We start from the raw sequence: 23,480 nt of genomic DNA, 5'->3' as shown, positions 1-23,480 counted from the left end.
TTTATTGGTCCCCAAATTAGGAAATTAATGCTTGATGATAGCTTTGACAGCAAGTTAAACAGTGCTGAGCTAGCTGCCTGGACAGCATTTAAGTGTGTTGTGCGCAACTTTCTGGGCAATAACAAAGCTGAGAGTTACACAGAAATCGTACAGGACATGATTCAGAAATACAAAGAGTTGAGTTGTAGGATATCTTTAAAAATCCACTTTTTGCACTCCCACCTCAGCTTCTTTCCTGCTAACCTAGGTGCTCTCAGCGACGAACAGGGGGAAAGATTCCACCAAGATATAATGGCAATGGAGAAAAGGTACCAGGGACGATGGGATCCTTCAATGATGGGGGACTATTGTTGGGGTCTTGTTAGAGAATGCAACATTTCTTACAAAAGAAGGAAGTAGTGTACGTTTTTGTAACCCAATGAAAGTTTCATATATTGTGATAGTTTTGATTGTCTTTTCATGACCTTTTGGTACATTTGTATTATTGTTTATTGTAAATTGTCACACTTGTAAATTATATTGTATTATATTTTATATATGTGTTTGTGGTAATAAAGCAAAACGTTTTACCTCAACTTAAGAGATCTGAAAGCATTACTATAAGGTGCAATAAACAGTACACACAGTATACATACAAACATATTTATTTCTCTAGAAAGAATAAAGCGATTATTACGAAACTTGGAGGGTTTATTAAATATGAATCAAAGTATACTTAGGTATAATTTCTATGTTAGTATATGCAAGGGGACAACATCTTGGGGTGTAAAATAAACGAAAAGGGAAATTTTTGAGGGATTTTCCCTCTGTTACGGGAAAATCGTACGTGATGGAGAAAAACCGAGTGCATATTCGAATTCAGCGCAAAAAGTTCCTTTAAGAACAGGTATTTTCTTTTATGTAACAAAACCTTTGTTAACTAGTGGAGCTAGAAACTTATATCAATATTGGTTTGGTATTTATTGCCTCTTTTCAGTACCATGGCTCTCATGGATTTAGTTATCGTGCAATCCGAACCCCATAAGCTCCCACCGAAGTAGCCATAAACGGCGTTAATGCTTACCATTTAGCCACGACAAATCCCACGAACTTAAATAAAGTATGCAATCACTGAAAATTACCCCATTTTTTTTTAAATAATATACGAACATTGGTTATGTACGAAATAATAGTGCACACATTACAAAAATACATATTATACATTTATTATTAGTCAGAGAACAAAATACAAGATTCAATAATAAAACAGTATTATCCCACACTATCTTCTTTATAAGTAGAAGTAATTTCTCCAATATTTCAGCTGAAAATAATCAGCATTAGCTAACAAATGACTTGTGATTGCTTGGTGACCAAGAAATAAAATTACATTGACGGCTAAAGACTCAACTTTTCCATGGATTATTACTTGAAGATTCGTAAACATCAAATACCCGTTAGAATTATAATTTCAGAAATTTGGCGTATCTTCTTTCTAAATGGTTAACAAAGTATATCACAGCAGAAACCAAATGTTCACATATTAAGTAAAGAACAGCATATCTATTGAAACGGAACTTAATGCTTCAGTAAACACACACAAGACAATATTACTTTCAATTAGTTAAGACAAATGTGCAACTTTCAATTAATTACGAAACGTGTGTAACTGTTCAGTGAGTGGACTAAATAAGCGTACCGATTAGCACACAGGCACGGAAAGCCGGAGACAAGTTCTGTTCCTGTCTTAGTTTCCGCACTATTAATTATGCTTAGAACTTCCACTGAATTTGCATTTACTCATATTCAGAGAAAAGAGTCCCATATAATCATATTATCTTCTTCTACATCTCTGGCCTATAGTTATGGGCGAAAGGAACATAACTTACTCCATAGCTTACCACATACAGTACTCTAATTGGTTCATTTCTTCCGAAATTATTGACATGGAAATAAAAGGACGGGAAGTATTCAGTTTCTTTTCGACTTTACAGAGTGAGTTAAAAATCCCTCACCACCCTTGATAAAATTTAAGCGAGTACGGGCAACCGGAATTGGTAATTGTAGGGACACGTTAGGCGACATTTTTGCCGTCCAATATTTTGAATTTTGCTCAAAAAGTTTAAACGGGAAGTAGGTCATGTGATATATATATATATAAAACAGGGCTAGAATTTTAAGGGAAACACGATCGTGTAATCAAATGTAACATAACTGTAGTAACTTTTCACTTATAATCCACGAAACTCATATTTCTTTGTTTTTTTACAGGTGTTGAACCATGCCATTAAGCAAAGCCGATAGTATCGAAAGGTTCTCCCTTTGCCTAACGTGTCCTTACAATTACCAATTCCTGTTATCTACACTCGCTTTCATTTTATAAGGGATGGTAAGGGACTTTTGACTCACCTTGAATGTATCTCATATAGCCCATGTATTGAAAAATAGTTAAAGTTTAATTATCCAAATTAAGCAACCAAATGTAAACGCAACATCCACATAAATAAGTGACATAAATAGAATGCATGACGTAAGTTTTGTTTATAGTCATGTTGAAAAACTGAATTTCTCAGTTAAATTTTACTCTTCCAATAAAAATTCTAACACAAATTTGCTGTGTGTGTGTATGCAAAGAGAAACTTACCTAATATTTAAAACACAAAATACTGTAATATTTTAACAGAGATAAAGTTTGGTACATCATTGTTAATAACATTTCAACATAGGACAGTTCACATAATTTGATACATTTTTGTGAAGATCAACAATTACTAATCCTTTTTATGTACCCTCGATATTCTTATTGGATGGTTGGATACTTTGTTGGAATTATTCCGGTAACCAACCTTATTGTCACGTCTGCCAGACTAACTGAAGAACTTAAGCTTCACAGAAATTATTACATGTTCTTTAGCTTAGTCCTTTTCAAAGAAAACATTATAACAATTTCTTTCTTAACTACTGGCGGACTATTCCTCACACACACTAGTTCGAAACCTGAAGATAATAGTTATAGATAAATACAATAAAATGAAACAATCTTAGATGTAACTATTTACAATTTGAATATTTCAATTCAATTAGTATCTGGCAGTCAACAGTAACGGGACTAACTGCCAAAATCATTCCAGAGAAGTAACCATCCAATAAGGTTTCCCAGAGCATATCCACAAAAGTTAGTAGTAACTAATCTGCATGAAATACTGTATGAACAGACCCAGACTGACCCATCAGGATACAAAGATCTGCTACACCGTTGCCAAACTGTGTAGGTGCAATGTTACCATTTCATCAAGGTGCCCATCAGGAGAATGAAGCAAGTAATTCCGTGGGTGTACAAATTGTGAACGGTTATAACAGTCAGCATTGAAAATAAAACAAACAGCTTCATACTCACCACAAAACTTCCAAATACTAAGTGGTACTTTCGAGGAACATAGTCATCATCTTCAGCTTACTTACGCCTGAAAAAGGTTATAAGTGTAAAAGTATAAGAGAACGTGAAAAGGATAAAATGATGGGAAATAGATACACATACTTCACGTCAAATAATATTGCTATGGCACATGAACCACCATAACACACTATAAAGCTATTCAATGTTTACTGTCACTATTTCTTTCTGTTTCCAATGAGAGCAGAACGGAGTGAAAAGATTACTCCAAATCGGGCTAATTTCACCTTTGTCACTATTACGAATAGGATTTAATTTATGAATGTAAAATGACTAATTTTGCAATCAGTCGAAAATCTTGCTTTTCTCATTAAACGTGCATTAACAATATTATGCATGTTCAACTATCCTGGTACAAATACGGTATTCCTTGTGGTTTAATCTATATAACTTTTCATACTGGCACGTAACATTGTAAATCCCACTAGATCGTTGAGAATCGATAGTAAATCACACTAGATTATTGAGAATCGGTAAAATAAGATTTTTTTAGACATAAGTAAGCTGAAAATGAGGATCGTGTTCCTCGGAAGTACTACTTTAGTTTCTATACAATGGAATATACAGAATTGTTTCATAGAATATATAGAACTGAACATATTGCCTTCATTAGAAACAGTGTCTGATGAAGGTAATATGTTCAGTTAGTTGGCGAAACTGTCAACAGCTATCATCTTAAAATAAATATTGCTTTGTTGTGTGATTTGTTAGCAAAGCTAATACGAACCACTCACTTAAAATTTCACTTATTTTTAATGTGTTTCACAAATCAATGAGTTCCTTTTTTTACCAGAAGTGTCTTAAAATTACTTGACTTAAGTGTATATTGTGATGCATGGTAACGCTGAATGCATGTTGTTTGACGATTAATAGAGTATAAAGAAACTGAAAGCAAAACAGTACGTATGAACAAATAGGTGCGTACATATGTAATGTATGCGTGTGAGCTTACAGTTCCATAGACGGGACTTTACGGCTTTTAATTCAGACAATTACAAATACGTTAATTTACTATTGAAATCTGCGATACGAGATAAAGGTACCGGACCACGGTTCTTTACAGACCAGCTAAACTCACGTTCCTGAAAAGAGATAAAGAGTGGTCTCACAACTACAAACGGGTATTTTTCCCTTTTGAGGCGCGTACAGTAATATGAATGGCTTTAGCCACTGCACTTTATGGCACTTACCCATTGTAGGGTACCAGGACAAGGATCGAAACACTGACTACAGTAGCATGAATGACGCCTACAGGTGGTACAATTAGGTTAGTACAGGTGGTCGTGGGGCCAAAACAGGAGACATGAATGGTACGCATCGTGGAATAAAAAACTGTCATATTACTGACCTCTATCCATTGTGGGGTACAGTACAGTTATAGGGTATCAGTAAAGAAATTTACGTTGCTTGTAGAACTACATTAGTGATGACTTTCTTCAACTGCAGGAATATTAATTCCGGTAACTCAGGAATATTCTTAAGGTTCCTTCTTTGTAAGCAGTGCTATTTTATATTTGCCATTATAAAACTCTTAGTAGAAACAACATCAAATGGTTAATGAAATCTTTATTCTAAAACTCCCTTTAAAGTACACTTAGTTGTCCTCTGATTACCGTTGTTTATAATTAATAATTAATATTGATTCAAAACAAAATATATTGGTAAGACTTAAGGTTTTTCGGCACAGATACAAGACATATTAGTTTACTCACGTCAAGTGAACGACGATAAAGAAAAGACAGCATAAACATAGTTCAAAGGGAACTTGTGAACAAGCATTTCATTAACTATTTAACGTTCTACTACTTTTCGAAAGGCAAATACAAAATAGACCTAATTACAAAGAAAGAACTTCCAGAACATTACTTGAGTTACCTAAGTAAATATTCCTCCTGTTAATGAGTTCTACAATAATGTAAATTTCTTTAAGGATGCAGACAGAAGAATCCGAAAAGTTTATGGCTGAAACGTCTACGTCATAGGATTGCCACTTGGACGCTTAAGTGAGTACAGCTTCGTTTTATTACTAAAGTGTTTGCACTACGGAAACAGTTACAAGAAACCATACAATAGCATGTAAAATTTGATTGTTAATATTCTATTTCGATTTTTTTTTTTTTTTTTTTTTTTAAATACTTTGTCTTGAAAATGCAGACAGTATAGCAACACGACTTCGATCTTTGTGAACTGCACCCTCACAAAGAACATTTATCGATACAAGACCTTTCTCATACAACTTCGGAATGAGTGAAGCAATTTCAATACTATTGGAAACATAACTTGTTACCAGATCACGTAATGTGTATACTTTTCCACTATATTTCATCTGCAAAGACCCCATGAACTTATTTTTAGCTGTTTCTACAATGTTTCTTCAATAATTCTTTTTTTTAAGAACCTAGAGAATTTGCTGCTTTAGTAGAGCGAGTTAAGAAGTAGCTACAGAATCAAAATCAATATCTAAAATCACAATTAATTTGAACTTAACTGTTGACTGATACCTCTTTTGAATATCCAGACCGTGTTTTTCTCATTAATCAGGGTGTCTATTAAAATTCCAAAACGAAATTTTGTGACTTTTTCGTGACCTTTGGTTTATCAAACCATAAAATTTCGTAACATTCTCAAGAGCTAATTTGGGTGCGAATTAAGGTCAATTTTCATGCATGTGGCAGAAGCGTGCTTTGCTTGAGATTTGGTAGCGTCTAAAGCTGACCATAGTCATTTTTAGTGGTGAGTTTTGAAGTTTTAGAGAACAACATTTTTCAGTCTGTACTTGTATTTGTGCAGATATATAAATCGTTACCCAGAAGCTAAATTTCGTGATTTTTTCTTGACTTTCATGACCGTTTTCTGACTTCGTGACTTTTTCGTAACCGACAGGCAACCTTGTAGGGTACATACAGCTGATGTGGTTCTAGCTCTACACTAGTGTTTCGAGGAATTTTGCTGACGAAATATGGCCAAAAAAAAAATAACAAATCACGCGATTCACGTAACGAACTTCATTTCTTTTGTGTAGTATGACCGTCGAAAGTAATAAGATTGGCTGCCGAAATCGTACACGGTACATAATCGTCCGATTGGGATTCCCAGGACACACAAAAGGTGAGTGACGCTTTACTTTTATTTATGTTACATCGAATAACCGTAAAGATGGAAACCTTAATATGTAACAATTTTACTACAGTTTTCTTGTAATTCAAGTGCGGTTTTCGATTACATTCCGGATGAACGGCGAGCTATATCCCTCGTACAACTAACGTCCAAAACAAATAAGATGAATAACGGGCATAGCCTTCCATTTTCTTTACCTTCTTATAGGAAGCTTTGTAGTTTCCAGAAATGTCTTTAAAATGAAAATGACTTAGGCAAGTCATCTCTACGAAAGAAAAAAAGAAAAAATACTAGGATCAACAGTTTCTTCGCAAAATGTTAATTTTCACAATATTACATATTCTTTAATTTAAAACTGAATATTCTTCTTAAAGCACTAGAAAAAAATGCTTCTGTCTTTCATCCCGGACATGAAAATCATAACAACATAGTGTTGAAGAAAAAAAAAATGGACGTGAAACACATTTCTGTTTTATAACTACTTCCCATGTGATTTAATGATTACACAATTAACCACAATAATTTCCATAAAGTGTGGACTGAACTACCATTTTGTCATTTTCACAAAGGTTTTATATGGACAGAACCTATAACCATGTTGTAGTAGTCAGTATGGTAGCACTGAAAAAGAGACTAGAGAAATTATGAAACAGGATGTTGTTATGATTTTCATGTCCAACATGCAAGGTAGGAACAATTTTTTTTCTAATAATAAGTATGGATCAAATACCTTGCTTAATCATTCCCAAATTATTTAAAAAAAAAAAAAAAAAAAAAAACATACAGCCTACACAATAATACCTTTTCTCTCACAATTATACAAAAATATTATCGTACCTATGTTTGTTTTCCACATTTCTTCTAAAGAAACACTGCTAATTATAAGGATTCAACTGACTCAATATTTACTTGTGTATTATACATAGAGAAGTTTATATTATCACACACTATACATAACTACCGCATCTAGCGGGAAAAGTCAACAATGAAATTAACGAAACCACTTTATAAATTGAATATAACGAAAAATTTTCTGTCCACAAAGTCTGGGAAAGGTCCATGACACTTAAATATCTTACACAACTACGTACTCATCAATAATACTTTTGGCAACATCTCTTGCGCCAGAATTGTGGTATATAAGATACAAATTGAAGGCAATCTCTCGCCGTAAATCAAGTAAGTGTGCATTCTGTTCTATAAATTCTGAGCTATACGCAAGGGCTTTACGGTAATGAAATATGGCAGAAGGTAGGATACCCAGCTGATGGAACGCTCGTCCAATGTTATAATGAATTTCATGGAAACACTCGCCCCCACGTAAAGTCTCGTACTCTCGAAGGAAAGCCAATGCCTGTACGACTAAAGCATGCTTTTTGGCAGAAAACTTCTGACAAGCCATGTGAACAAGTGTCAATCCCAGAAGTAAAGCCAAGAGCGAAGTCTTCTTCACCTTAAAGTCTGCTGCATAAGCACTAAGGGAATATTTGTATGTACCAGCAACAAGGCAATTATGTGCATGCAACATACGTAACGCCGAATGGTTCTGATGCCTCGTTAACAGACGCATCAGAAACTTATTATGCCTAGCATCGTCTGCTCTGGATATCACAAGATTAAAAAGATTCCACGCCTTATTGTTGTTCATTTCTTTCAGCACCAAGTCACGGGCTAAGTTATATGCATTAAACGTATCATTATTGTAGTAACTCGCTAACAAACTTAGAAAATCAATTCTTTTACCTTTCTCAGAATCACCCTGAAAACGCAGTGAACTCAAAGCCGACAATGCCATTCTCTGCAGTTGATCGAATCTGTTCAACTTAAATAGCCAATCACAGACAGTAAGATACAACTCCCATTCACCCTCAACTGGAACATTTCCTTCAGAAAAAATGCGCTCGTCTGTTTGACCAGACTTTCTCAAGCCTTTTAAGGATTCGCTTTTTCTACTTAATCGCTGAGCGTATGTCAGAATACGCATCTCATCCTTATTTCGTATATTCATAAAATGTCTTGAAAATAAAAGTTTTGCTGTCTCTATGAATTCATCAATGCGATTTTCTCCCAGTAGCAATTTACACTGTTCATACAAAAGAGATGGATCCAAAACCACATCTTCATCATCCTGTGTCAGTACAACGATGGCCTCTTCCGAACGACCTAACTGTTTCAATAAATTCGAGAGGGCCAACCGAGCTTCTAAATGCTGTGGAGCAAGTTCGATCACTGTCTTGTACGCATCTACAGCTTCTTGAAACTGTTCACACATTTGAAGGCATTCCGCGTATCGTAACCACACAGCGGCTAAACTATAATTTTGTGACCCTACTAACGGCGATAGCAAACAAAGCGCTTCCTTGTGTTTACTTTCGTTCATTAAAGCCTCTGCAACGTCCAGGTAAAGATCGCCTACTTCTTCCGGATTCTCTTGAAGTAAAGATTTGATAAGTTCATCAACAACATCAAACGCTTGTAAATATATCAGTGTCACCATTAATTTTGCTTTCAAATCAATCACTAAGGTATCTGGCGTCTTGCATAACGTAACGATCACTTTTTTATCACTCTCGTCAGAAGTACTAGGCTCAGCACTTTCTATTATTGACATTTCTACATTACAATGTTTACTAAGAATCTCTAAACCGCGGGTGTATTCTTTCAAACTCAAAAGCAGCTCCAGCATCAAGTTCACGTCCTCTGATGTAATATCATTTGGGCATTTTTCAAACGCTGTCTCCATTGCTTCTTTCGCTTTATGGAGCTCACCTCCTTCGTGGAACATTTTCGCTATCATCTTTGCAAGTTGAAGACATCTTTGACCATGTTCTGGGGTCATAATCTGCAGAATTCTTTGGTAACCTCTCAGAGATGCTTTCTTTTCTCCTATTTTCTCCAGTAGCTCGCATCGCGTCATGTGAAGATCGACATTAGTTGGATCTGCAGCAATGGCTTTGGAATAGCAAGTAATAGCCTGCTTAATATTGCCTTGTTCTTGAGACATTACCGCTAAACGAATCCATTCATCAACATCGTGAGGGCTTAAATGAGCAGCAATTAATGCAAACTGAAGGGATTTATCTGCTGCTCCAAGTTCCTCGTATAATATAGCTAACGTTTGGAACGGCTCCGGGGCAGTAGGTACCTGTCGAATTATCTCCATACACATCTTTATAGCGGTTTCATGCTCTCCCCTGGCAAATCTTAAATTGGCCTCTCCCATCAAGCCTTGTAATGCTGGTGGAAGATTCCTTCGACGTCTCCCAAATGAAACACCCTTTCGACGGTACTGTTGTTTTCTCACAACTTTAAGCTCTTCTTCAAATGCGTCGGCTGAACTTGACTCAACAGGTTCTGTTGTACCTACCTCTAAAACACGCATTTCAGATTCCATTGCACTTGCCTGTGTTTCAAGACCATCCGTATCCAAGTCATTTTGTTCCATCATAGCAGCATATTCACTGAACGTTAACTCACCATTAAGAAATTTTGTCGTAAGTTCTCTCTCTTGTTCTTCTGTTAGCGAACCTTCGAATGACATTGTTTGTTCGGATTGTTGTTCGTTCCCGAGCTCAGCTTCAGAATCATAATCGTCTTCCAGAACCGGTAACTTCTCTATATCCATTTGAATATCCACTGTGAATGCTTCGTATGTATCATTTCCTTCAAGAATATCAGCATCTTCGTCGTCAAGTGACATCAATTCCCCTAAATTACTGACAGTTTGCAGTTCTGTATATACCGGCGGGGGATCAGAGTTCTCTTCCGTATCCATTTTTCACTTTCGGTAATGTCAATACCTACTCTTTAATAACACAATACAGATTGTTTACCGACTACTGTTTAGGTAATAATACAATACAAGAACCTTTAGCGTTCAATAAAACTAAGCACACAAGTGTATCAAATCTCACTTCTATCGTAAAAGTTCAATCACGCTATCCAACTACATGCACCATTACCAGTGTTACCAACGAGTTTGCACAAAATCCCGCTAAATTGAAAACCAAAACCGCCAGAATTCCACCAAAAAATATCGCGATCTACAAATATAGCTAAAAATACCGCTACACCTGAAAAAGCTGCATATTTTAATTAAATCCAATCTATGCATTAAAAAAATTAAAGCACAGAAGTACTTGCCACTAATTCATTAATGGAGCTAATTCATCCTCCGATTCGTCGTCTTCAACTTGTACATTGGAGTACGTTGCTCTTTTCACAGTATGTATGTTTTGTAATATGGAAATGGTAAATCGAAATCATGGCAGCACTTCCCGAGTCGTCTCAACCCTGTACAAGTAGTAAGAATAGCGTCAGCCATCTGTCTTCCCACTTGCACAGAATGACAAACACAACGAACTCACACGAGATGATTGATTTCTTTTTTTTAAAATTTGGTACACACTATTATTAACTCCCATCATGACATTAGCGTTATCAGTCCCTAAACCGTGTAGTTTCCTCAAATCAAGCCCGAAATCTTTCAAAGCTATTTTTAGTACCTTCACAATTGAATTAGCAGCAGCCGATTATAACTCGTGCATTCCTAAGTAAGTAGACACGACAGTAGAACGTGCATCAGAATAGTAAACGATACATAAACCTAGCTGTTTGACTACACCAATATCTGTTGATTCATCAAGAAGAATGCTATAGTCACTGTCATCAATGTCTTTCCGAAGGCTTTTCTTAAAGTACGGAGATAAAATATTCTTGATCATAGCACTACACTTACTACTAATAGAACAATGACACGCCGTAAATAAAGCCAAACCTGCCTCGACTCGAGCAGTGTCAAAAGAAACATTTGTCACCGGGAATTCTATTTTCTTTTGTCTATTTGAACTAAAAGATTCAGCTGCACTTACATGTGTTTTAGTTTTGCTATGTGCTACAAGATCACAAAATTTTTGCTTTCAAATTGCACTTGCAGTATTTTCACCGAGCTACCGTACGATCTTCCTCAACTTCCAATACCCAATCATTCAAATTTGGATCATTTAGCCAGTCTTTTCTATAATTCACGGGAAGTGGTAGCGGGAACAGAGTCCTCATTCGAACAAAATTAGGCCATCTCGGATGCTTAATTTCGGAACGATCATATCCAGTGAAGGAACGAAAGGGACGAAAATACGTCTCGATTAAACGGGATTGTCCCGTTGATTTCGAAAAAAGAGAACGTTACCAACATACCAAGTTCCGAGAGCAACATTGCCGCATGTCACTTCTATAGTACACAGGTAATTCGCAAGCATCTGTAATACATTCGTCTAATACCTAGATAAGAAAAAATACAACAGTAACACGTTTTATCAAAAAGTAACATGTGTTGAAATACGTTGCAAATATTTTTTTTAAAAAAAGCTAGATTTCCCACTGCCCCGCTGCCAGCCAATTTTCACCGCTAGACACAATCGTAAAACCACCAGATTTAGCGGGAAACCGCTGCCGTTGGCAACACTGACCATTACCTGAATTGAATATAAACATAAGAAAATTGAACAGTGAAATTTGGCAGTGTTAACAAATCATAAACAGGTTAGGTACCAGTAACGAACCTGGAAGAAAAGATACTTCAAAATCACTGAATCGTAGAATCAAATGCAATGAATGAAATTAATTTTTAAAAAAAGAAAAGAAAAGAAACTTGCCTGCTACTCAAAATCGGCGTTTCCGATAATAGGTAGCCAAAAAAATTATGATTGAATTTCCATCTTTTACGTAGCATTACGCTACGCACTTTTTGCAAAGGTTCTACATGGTATACCCTAAACAGCTTTTTATATTCTTTATTTTACTTCATTATACGTGTAGTTTTACTTTACGGATCCATAGTGTAAGTAGGAGTAGGAGTAGGAGTAGGAGTAGGAACAGGTTAGAAGCCTCGCAGGGGTTCATTGGGTTCTGTTCTCGACATAAAATAGGCAAATTAAAGACTTCCCCAAATTGTTCCGTACATTTTACAATCAGTGGATCCGTATAGTGAAACTGCACTCCATTATATTTGTAAAATGAATGTTTTCTGATTTTTTTACCATTACAGAATAATCCGGCTAAGGCTGATACGGAATGAGTCCCTGACTCATATCACAAATTCCGTATGTGAAAATGAGAACCACAAGCTAAAGTTCAAATTTTGTATTCCATTAACGCCAACCGATACGGAAAGAGGCTCAAGAAGCTACTTTGTTAAGCATTACGTGGCGATTTAAAGACATCCAACATAGGGATTTGGAAAAACAGTAATTGGCAACATATTAGTCTTTTCGTAACTATTAGAAAAAAGAAAGAGGAAGAGGACAACCTGAATTGTGAAAGGTGTGTGTGGAGAGTGTTATGCGCGAAATGATTTAAAAGTGAAATGATTTTACTCTCAGCAAGGCAGGGATTTGAAAAGAACGTTAATATCGGTAAATGCTTGATACGTAGATATTAGCGAATTCTATTTGTGATATATTGATATTAGCCTTTGCACTATATTATATATTTTGTAATAGCCTTTGCACTACAATTATCGTATATAGATTTAAGTGGAGATGCACATCATCGTCTCCCTCAGCCTAAAGGGCATAATCACAGGACGTTAAGCTGAAATATCTCATTTCAAGATTGTTACTTTGTTCTTGAAGATCTGTGGACACCATATATTGGGGTATGTTTAGTACAAGGGGTCCAGAAGCCGTAAGAAACACAAAATTTACAGGAGAAATGAGTGATGCAAGTACTTATACGTAACATAACGTAACCAAATCTAATCTACTCTAACATAAACTAACGTAAGTTAACCTCAACTAATCTAAACTAACGTACTATTAGTAGAAATAAGCGAAATTCTATCATGTTTGGGAAAATTATGCGGGACTCCTACACTAATATAACATAAACTAAACTAACCTAATGTAACCTAAACCAGCCTAACCTAACTTAAACTAACCAACCCTACTCTAAACTAACCGAATGTGAACAGCAATTACCAAAATTGTAACATTGTTTAGAGAAAACAGCTGGATCCCTTCTGCTAAACATAGGCCCATATATTTTTTTCTCCTAGAGAAAACTATTCAAAGAATCAGTAAAAACTGGCTAATCTTGCGTAGATGGTGACTCCCGATTAAAGCCACACGAACCTGTTTTCTACATTGTATTACTGCTTATTTGTTGTTACTTCAATATACTTTCCCTAGAATTACCCCTCTCTCAGATCCGTTGTTCACTCTTAACTGCTGATCACGAATATTTCTTATAGGCTTTCATTCCTTGCCTAAAATTAGTACCTTCCAACTGTTATGTGTTACAAATGAAACACTAATGCCAAAAATAACGAAGGAACACTTTTACCTTCTTATGTTTCCAACCACCATTATAAACAACATCCGGCAAGGTTGTTTCCTGTTCTAAGTTGCCACATATGGGGATACGTATACAAAGTGTTTAAGGGAGAAGATGCATTAATGGGTGCAGATTGACTTCATAAGGGCTGAGTACAGGGTTTAAAACAACTCTGTCATCTTTTTTTTTTTTTAAAAAAAAAAAACACCCACCCGAGCCCATATGGGATTTTTCGGGTTTAATTTTTTTTTTTTTTTTTTTTTTCTTTCGAAATATTTCAGTGTCTTCGGGGTAAAAGTGTTAAAATGTGATTCATATTTTCAAGATTGTTATTGTCATAACTTGCAATAATTTTCTATTAACTGCTTTTTTGAAAAAAATGACTGCCATTTTGAAATTCTATATTGGAACGCCGAGAAAATCCATACAGCAAATTTAGTGTCTCGTGCTTCTACTCTCAAAGTTTTAACTCCGACCGAAAATTGCACCCTGTAGCGTGGAACGCGCTTTTTTTTTTTAAATTTACGTTGAATCGCCGCCAAAATATATACAGCTAATTTGGAGTGTCTCGTACTTCTACTGTGAACATTTCAACTTAAAAGACTGAAAATTGAGCTTTGTAGTGTGGATAACTGGTACGTTGAAAATAAATGACCGCCTTTTAGAAATTTTACGTTGGTATGCCGCCAAAATCTATACAGGAAATATACAGTGTCTCGTGCTTCTCTCAGTTGTTGCTCAACTTCCGAGTGCACGAACCTGTTTTGTTACTTGGTCTTCTCTGGCTAAAAGGAGCAGGTTGCAGATCATATGGTACCGCCGAATTACTTATCCACGGCCAAAAGAAATTAGGCATTTTCAATCAGCAAGAAAATACTAAAACACCAGCAAAATGCACTCACTTGGAACAAAATTTCGAGAGAACTCGAATTTACCATACAGACAACTGTTGAGAACAACGATAGTCACAAGCAATAAATAGAAGTGTTCTATTAAGAACGAAGTTTATCATGAAAAAGTTCTGAGCTAGATTTTCTCTTCGTTTCTTTGATTTTTAAAATACTTTTGCAAAAAATACTTTAACCTATTTGTATATGCTTACTATTCATTCATGGTTGAAGAAAACTGAGACAATCGTTTTTCATTTTTTCGTTATATATACTGTATATAAAGAGCAAATCCATGTCAAGTGGTCCAATTCATGTTGCTCGACAATTTTAGATCAAAAATTAAAAATCGAGATCGTTGGTGGAAGTTATAATTCAAACTGAAACTGCTAGAAATCAAATATTTCAGGTTTTAACATTAATCACTATAGAGCAAAAGCGGTGATAGATAGCGAGAAGTAGTTTTTTGGGAATCGAATTAGCGTTCTAAGAATAGAATACCATCTTCTGTCTTAACCCTGTATTCAAAAAATGAAATGAAATCTTTGAGTTTTACATCCCACGGTTATGCCGGCTAGGCTAAAGGAGACGGTGATTATGAGATATGAATGAAATGGTGGAATGAAGAATGTGGGAGGAAACGGGAGAACCCCGAGAAAACCCATGCACACGGTGTTTGTCCACCACAAAGTTCACTTGGTGGAGATTAGGATCGAACCCGGGACCCCAAGCACCACAGGTGAACGCTCTACCACTGAGCCACCCTACCCTGTATTCAAACCGAAGGTGACAGAAATCAAGTACTTCCTTTCGATATATTAATGAAAGGAGGAAACAGCGAATTCAATAACACAGAGAGTGAAAAAGTGAATGACTGAACTGAGACTAGAATCCGGAACCTCCGGCATACCGTGCCAATGCGTTAACCACCACGCTATCCAATTCGCTTTCCTTCACAGTGACACATTCACTCCTGAAGTTGGTGCTCTTCTTTTAACGGCACGCTATGCTGAAAAGCCCGGATTCGAGTCCCAGTTCAGTCATTCTCCTTTTCATTCTTTGTGTGTTACTTCCTTTCGATATTGATGTTAATCGCTGTAGAGTAAGAAGTCTTTTGTACAATCAATTAAGCATCCCAAGAATATATTTCATTTTCAGTACAATTTTTGTACTAAAACCGGAAGTGATATAAATCTGTCAATTCACGTGATGTACACATGATACTACTACTTTTTATTTTTTCAGTAAAATCATTCCAAAAACTTATTGGAAATTGTATTATATTTGCACTAATGCGGTATAAAAAGAAGTATCCACATTTTTGTTGACGATTGCACTTCTTCTTTCCAATAGCTGTCTAACGTCGATGTTGTCTCACATGCTCAATAATGTCTGCGTGAAAAGAATAACAGCAAATGCTAACAGTGCTTATACAGGCAATTGATAAAAAGGGTGATACACACAAGTAATTTTGTTTATTTATTTGTTGTTTTCAGGACGTGCTCATTATGGCTGACAGACTTTATGCAAATCTTCTTGAAGGAAAATCTCGTTCTACATTCGATAAGAGCATTTCACATCATTTAGCTGTTGGATATAATTTACATCAATCTTTGGATTCAGTAATAACTGACGACCTCGATGAGATATTCAATGTGCAGTCGTTCTTCTCGATATGTCCCTTTAAATGTTATCTGCCTCTACCGTTTCTTCCTCCTAACAAGGCATCCATTTCAGGTAAGATTACTGTACCTCTGTTTGTGGGTTTGTACAGTCTCGTTGGAAAATTTTTGGTCACCCTCCTTTCTTAAAATTACCGTAGGGAATTCAAGTTTGTCAAGTTTGTTTGATTTATTTTCGATTGTGACTAAGAATACAGGGCTTTTTCAGAGCTTGCTGGATAGCCAGTTTATTTATATATATATATATATATATATATATATATATATATATATATATATATAGGGGTGGACAAAAAATCTAAAAACACTTCATACAGGACACGTAAGTTTGCTCTCCACTGTACAACACGTGTTGTGGTTGCCGATCGTTTTTTGTTTTCAATGTGTCATGTGGACCTTCCTCTTCCATCAGCAGTAACCAGTTCACCTGCGAGTGTCATGGTGTAAAAGTGGTGCTGTAAAATGGGCGACCTGACAGACTTCCAAAGAGGCATGATCGTTGGTGCCCGTCTGGTTGGAGCTTCAGTGGCAACAGTGGTGAACATTGTGGGGGTATCGAAAGACATTGTGTCCAATGTCACGAGGGCATACACAATTCATGGGCAAACGACGTCTGCAAAGCACAACAGTAGTCGAAAAACAATCCTGTCATATAGGGACCGGAGGGCATTAAAACGGATTGTAGCAGCTAAAAAGAAGACCACTCCAATGAAAATTATGTCTGAACTCAATTCCGGCCTACAGAATCCGGTTTCATCGAAAACAGTGCGACGGGAACTTCATAAAATGAAAATTCATGGTAGGGCCGCTATCGCCAAACCCCTAGTCACAGCAGTAAACGCGAAGAGGCGTATCCAGGGGTGCAAGGACCACAAGGCGTGGACTCATGAGCAGTGAAAACACGTAATGTGGTCCAATGAATCGACCTTCACCTTGTTTCCAACAACCGGTCGTGTTTATGTATGGAGAACACCGTCTCAGGCCTATGATACAGACTGTCTGCTCCCAACTGTAAACCGTGCGGGTGGTTCTGTTACAGTATGGGCAGTGGTATCCTGGTTTTCTGCAGGTCCTATCATAGCCTTGCATGAAATGATGAATGCTAAGATGTATGAGGTGATTTTGGGGTACCAGGTTCTACCCATGGCCCAAATACTGCTCCCTGATGGTGATGGCATCTACCAAGATGATTTGGCACCGTGTCACGCTGCAAAAACGGTGAAAATCAAGGTTTGAGCAGCATGACCAGGAGCTATCACACCTCCCCTGGGTCCCACAATCACCAGATCTGAACATCATTGAGCTATTGTGGTCTGAGTTAAAAAGGCGTGTTCGGTCTCATTACCCTCCATCAGCATCCCTTAAGGAACTGGAACATGTTTTGGAGGAACATTGGTACAAAATTCCACACACCATGATTCAGGAACTATACGTCCATTCCACGTCGGATCCAAGCTGTTCTGGACGCAAAAGGGGGCCCCACACAATACTAGGTATGATTTTCACGCTTTTGCAAACTTTTTAGGCTTTGTTCTTCAACCCCTGTGTATATATAAAGACTACATGTATTTACTTGTTCATTTTCAGATGTATCGCACAATGTTTAAGAGACGTTAGGTATGCTTATCACGTATCAACAGCTTAATTTATAGGTTCTGTTGCTAAAATAAATTGAAACAAAAATGAACATTATGCAGTAGATTCACATTTTGTGATGTATTTGCTGCTATTGGAAAAAAATAAATCTGTTTACATTTTATGATGTTGGCTATTTGTAATTTCTAGACGATCTGCACACTGTCTCTCTTCGGGGAATATATGACAAGTATGGGCGTGTTCTCCTTTCACTTTATGTGTATATTTAAGTTATTCTTGTATTGATCTTCCATAACGTGTCTAATGAAGCCGGTGTTACATAGTCGAAACTCTTACACAGGTATTATTAATATATATTTCGTGCCTTGGTCATTTTTATTTTATTAATACTGTGTAATAATTTGGAAGCTGTAATGAACAAAATGCGAGTGTGAACAATTTAGATTAGCGTTCCTGAAAGAAGGAAACAACATTTTTTTCTTTCTTTTATACACATCAGATTCTCTATAGGTGAGAATTCTATAACATACAAAGATGGAAAAGTGACTGACTGCACCGAGACTCGAACCCGGGATCTCTGGCATACCGTGCCGATGCGTTAACCATTACGGCACCCAGTCCGTTTCCCAGAACAGCCACTCACTCTCGAGATCGGTGCTCTTGTCTCGGTTGTACCACGTGGTAAATAAGTAAATAAATAAATAAAAACACTTACTTTAAATTACTAAGACTGTCATTGATATGGAATCTCATGTAAGGCTAACTCTTAGATATTGAGGGAGTAACGGAGAAAAAAGAAATTAGATATAATAGTGTCCAGATGACATTTTGCTGTGTTTGTGTGGTTTAAGGAGAACAGTAATTGCTTTGTAAGCATTTCCTCAATTTAGTTTCAGTACTGTTGTGTAAGACACTCAAAATCGCCTCTTTCCTTCACGTAAGTGTTAGCTTGTCAATCATTCCATTTAATATACGTGACATTTCAATGGTATAAGCAGAAATTCCACATCAGTAATGATAACAATGATACAAAAGAATGCGTGTTCTTAGCTTCTGTAGTTTACTAGATTTGCCAATACAATTAATTAGAATTATTTAACGAGTTAGAAACATTATCATTTGGATGGTACTCATTATTATTATTATTATTATTATTATTATTATTATTATTATTATTATTATTATTAAGTGCTGTTGCACGTTTTTCCAAGTAGATAAGGAATATGCGAGTTTTAGATAGTAATGAAAAGAAGAAGCTTTAAAGTAAATTTCTAAATCAGAATTTTGACTTAATTGATTGTTCCTTGTTCCTTCCGTTGCTCTGTGCCCATAAAATGAGAATATATTGTGATCAGACCTTGTGTGTTACACATATTAAAAAAAAAAAAAGAAAAAGTATCACTAACTGAATGCCACTCTAGCTAAAAGGCTCGAAAGTATCAGTCCTGATCTCACCGAAAATGCCAAAAATTCAGCAGCAATTACAAAAAAGAAAATGGTCACTAGTAAAGATTAACTACTAATATTCTAATAATACTGTTCAAGATTATCTTTTCACAAGAGTACCTAAAGATAGATTTGGAAATCTGTGTAGTAAATAAACACTAATGGAAATTACACAAAGTTGTCAATTAGTATATGCCGTAATCACCACAAAAAAACTTAATGTCGATTTAAATTTTCCTTGGAGGAAGGAAATAAGTTGAATAAAATGTTAAAATATTTGTGAATCCGAACTTTTCATTAATGTCTAGCTGTCGAAGGCAATAGGATTGATTACCAAAATCATGCCAGAAACATATCCATCCGATTACGATTCCTAGGGCACATAATAGATGAATGTTAGTTATCTTAACAAAATGTTCTAATCTATATTTATGTTATAGCATATGTAGGAATTTACTCATATATACAATATATATTAATGGAATTGAATGTTGAGATTCTTTATTTTCTAATTTTAGGTCCACTAGATGATCCCTGTACTGAGATTGTCAGGAGAACACGTGATTGGAAGGTTAAGGCTGACGCACTCAAAAAGTCATTAATTAAAGACAAGATTCTCGGTGAGTTATTATTTTCATTTATTGATAAGCGAACAGCAAAGAGATCAAAATGACCCCGAAAAAGAAACATTTTGCTGTCTTTGAAAAATCTCTACTATTCATTCCACTTGACTGATGGAAGGGCAAAACAAAGTTTCCCTTTACAACCATGGGCTCGATGCAATGGAATTTAAAATGTTCTTAAACACGTGTAAAGAGTTAAATATATAGTGAAATCTGTCTTTGTTGCTCACCTTCGGTCCCATTGAAAATTGGTCAACTTACAGAACTGTTTAGTTTGAGCCAAGAACTATTATTACCTTTGTGTTTGTTTGCATTTTATAAATAAAATACTAGCTGAACCTGCGCTCTTTACACAGCGCATCATTCACATATGAGCATGAATTTCCTTGACATACCTTACAACATCAGAACTTGGAATACCGAGAAAGCTAATTAGATTAATTAAGATATGTTTAAGTGAATCCCAAAGTAAAGTCCGGGTAGGAAAATTTTTGTCCACGAGCTTCCACGTCGAAAATGGCCTGAAACAAGGAGATGCGTTGTCGCCATTATTATTTAACTTTGTGCTGGAATACGCCATAAGGAAAATCAAAGATAGCAACCAGGGCCTAGAGTTGAACGGCATTCACCAGGTTATGGCATATGCTGATGATGTAAATTTAATAGGGGATGATAGGAGAACAGTAGAAATAAATGCAAAGATCTTATTAAACGCTTGCAGGGACATGGGTTTAGAAGTAAATGCAGAAAAGACTAAATACATGGAAGTGCGTCGGGACCGTAATACGGCAAATTGTGGAGGCGTTAAAATATTAAATAATGCTTTTGATAAAGTGGATACTTTCAAATATTTAGGATCAATATTAACAGACGAAAATCATATTCACGAAGAAATTAAATGTCGACTAAAAGCAGGGAATTCGTGTTACTACTCGGTTCAAAATCTCTTGTCGTCGCGAATTCTGTCGAGGAATTTGAAGCTTAAAATATATAAAACGATAATCATGCCTGTTGTTCTGTATGGTTGCGAAACATGGTCGCTTACTCTGAGGGAAGAACATAGACTGAAAGTATTTGAGAACAGGATCCTGAGAAGAATATTCGGACCCAAGAGGAACGAGAATGGGGAATGGCGGAAGCTTCATAACGAGGAACTACGTAGTTTATAAGGTTTACCCAACATTGTTAGGGTCGTCAAGTCTAGGAGGCTTAGGTGGGCAGGTCATGTAGCTAGAATGGAAGAAAGTAGAAACGCTTTCAAAGTGTTGACTGGTAGACCCATAGGAAAACGACCATTAGGAAGACCTAGGCGCAGATGGGAGGATAATATTAAGATGGATCTCGCAGAGATAGGAATACAAAATAGAAACTGGATGCAATTAGCTAAGGATAGAAGTCAGTGGAGAGCTTTTGTGAACGCGGCACTGAACCTCCGGGTTCCGTAGGCCATAGAGTTAGTTAGTTAGTTAGTTACCTTACAACATCTGTACATGTCCCTTTACAGACACAAGTGAAAGAAGTCTTGATAAAAATCGGCAAAGGATAATATAAAGAGGAGATTTTTTCGATTATTTTTTCAATATCTTGCACAGTTTGCAAGATTTGAGCCTTCTTCCAGTTGAAGTTTCTAATTCATGTATGATCAGTGTTTTCTTTCTTCTTGCATGCAGTATATAACAAGCAAATACATTACATACACAATTAATTATAATGTCAGTTATGATGTTCATTGGACAAAACACTCCAAAAATAAAGATTCGTTTTAGACTGGAGAAATGGTTATCCTTCCTTTTTCATTATTATTTGTCCATGAAACAAACGCCTGAGACATATACAACCCCTCTATACAACTATGTGGTGTTGGAATGTATAATGCGTAGGATATGGTGTTTTTTTTTTCTTTCTTCAATTTCAACACTTTCAATGTACTTGTAAAAATGTAATAAAGAAATAATGGCCATATTTTTCAAATATTCAATTAGAACTGGACAATCTACGCAAAATTTGCAATCGATCAGTGAAAACGTCATTTTTTTACAGCCTGTAGTTTCCAAGTTCTCATTGTCGAAAGGATTGGCCACAAACATATAAACGTCCACAACCATATAAAGTTCATTCAAGGAATGTTCAGTACCTCATGTAAACAAATACACGTGGTGATTGTTTGATTTTATTGGTTAGAGAGCCTTAGAACACCCATGCGGCAGAAGAAAATAGTCCTTGCTTATAAGGCTCATTACCAGAATTCCTTAGAATTAGACAACACTTTATCTAAGAACTAAATTGAATTAATGCAATAAAAGAGAATACGCATGCATTGAAAGTGGTTTTGACCCAACTTTAGCGCGAATCACAGTTAACAATATGGTCGCATGCGGGGAATAAGTAAAACATCGACAGGGTACAAGCACGTGCTTCTCGAAAGAAGCGCTGACCGATAGCCAATCATCCGGTGACTGGCGGAGTAATACAATTCTGCAATGTTTACATGAGGATCAGAAGGTTCGTTGAATGAACTTTAGTTTAAATAAACTCCAAAGGTGGCAGCACAACTCATTTGCATTGATTTTGGAGAAGACTTATTAAAATACAAAGGCTTTGAACAATAATCTTAAAACATAAACTTTATAAAAGAGAATCTATTTAAATGATTTATTTAAAGTATACATACTTTTAAATATTTGTCTTTGTTAAACGTGAAATCACAAAATAACCGTAAATCAAAGGTTTGAAATCCAAAGTTAGAGGTAGGAGTTCAGGCGTTTTTATTGCTTTTGTAGCATTTTTCAGGCATTTTTGTTGCTTTTGTAATAAATAGATAATAAACATTAATTCTAAAAATACCCTGTTCAAAAAATGTTCATATAAATTAAAATAGAATATCTGCTATATTATTTTTAGTTTTACAATAATACAACGGAGAAAGTTACAACACACACAATTTCTTCGTGAAGTTACAATAACTGCTCGAACTGTAAACCACCAGATTCCAAACACTTTTAAGCACGATTTTCTACATCTTCCAGAGTAGCCACAAGGGTTGCTTTACTAGCCGTTTTAACTTCATGGCGCAGTTCCACTACTGACTGTGGCTTCTTGCGGTACACTGGTCCTGCCTCCATTGTCGTTACACTTCACAAACATTCTCGAACTACCAGTACCATTTCAGAATTTCCTTTTCCTGCTCGATTGACAGTCGTATTTGCGCCTTCTCAACCAATCTCATCACATCCATTAACCTAACGTCGTCTGTTACTGTTGCTGAACAATGTTACTACATGTTGAACCCGTAATCAACGGAAATTGAAGCGTATCGCATGTATAATATGATTTTAAAGTGTGTATACATTTTTTTTAAATATAT

General features: G+C 36.0%; 3 protein-coding genes across 9 annotated transcripts in view; 1 reads left to right on the top strand and 2 right to left on the bottom strand.

Moving 5' to 3' along the window:
* The window catches only part of DNAlig4 (DNA ligase 4), a 201,063-nt gene extending 189,416 nt beyond the window's left edge, over nt 1-11,647 (bottom strand). Inside the window, exons 1-2 of one of the 5 annotated variants that reach the window (XM_081743172.1) lie at nt 10,028-10,143; nt 3,377-3,443 (exon numbers count right to left, since the gene is read on the bottom strand). The gene's annotated coding sequence lies outside the window, so the exon portion shown is untranslated. Of the gene's footprint in view, nt 1-3,376; nt 3,472-7,387; nt 7,514-10,027; nt 10,159-11,421 lie in introns of those variants that run through there. The other 4 variants (XM_081743176.1, XM_081743173.1, XM_081743175.1 and 1 more) reach the window with 4 other exon arrangements.
* Nucleotides 1,190-10,508, bottom strand: LOC145673457 (general transcription factor 3C polypeptide 3). Its single transcript, XM_081743177.1, has one exon. It carries the CDS (start codon nt 10,323-10,325, stop codon nt 7,626-7,628), a length of 2,700 nt encoding a protein of 899 aa, XP_081599303.1. The 5' UTR covers nt 10,326-10,508; the 3' UTR covers nt 1,190-7,625.
* A 1,106-nt stretch (nt 11,648-12,753) lies between the features above and the next one.
* Nucleotides 12,754-23,480, top strand: part of LOC145673454 (uncharacterized) — a 52,222-nt gene continuing 41,495 nt past the window's right edge. The window contains exons 1-3 of one of the 3 annotated variants that reach the window (XM_081743169.1): nt 12,754-12,871; nt 16,266-16,506; nt 20,012-20,113. In XM_081743169.1, the coding sequence (XP_081599295.1) occupies nt 16,278-16,506; nt 20,012-20,113 (331 nt within the window). In that variant the 5' untranslated portion in view covers nt 12,754-12,871; nt 16,266-16,277. Of the gene's footprint in view, nt 12,964-16,265; nt 16,507-20,011; nt 20,114-23,480 lie in introns of all 3 variants that reach the window. The other 2 variants (XM_081743168.1, XM_081743170.1) reach the window with 2 other exon arrangements.

Source organism: Thermobia domestica, chromosome 16 (genome assembly GCF_964235325.1).
Source record: "Thermobia domestica chromosome 16, izTheDome1.hap1.1, whole genome shotgun sequence".
Classification (NCBI taxonomy): Eukaryota; Metazoa; Arthropoda; class Insecta; order Zygentoma; family Lepismatidae; genus Thermobia; species Thermobia domestica.
This window is presented reverse-complemented; position numbering and strand designations above follow the sequence as displayed.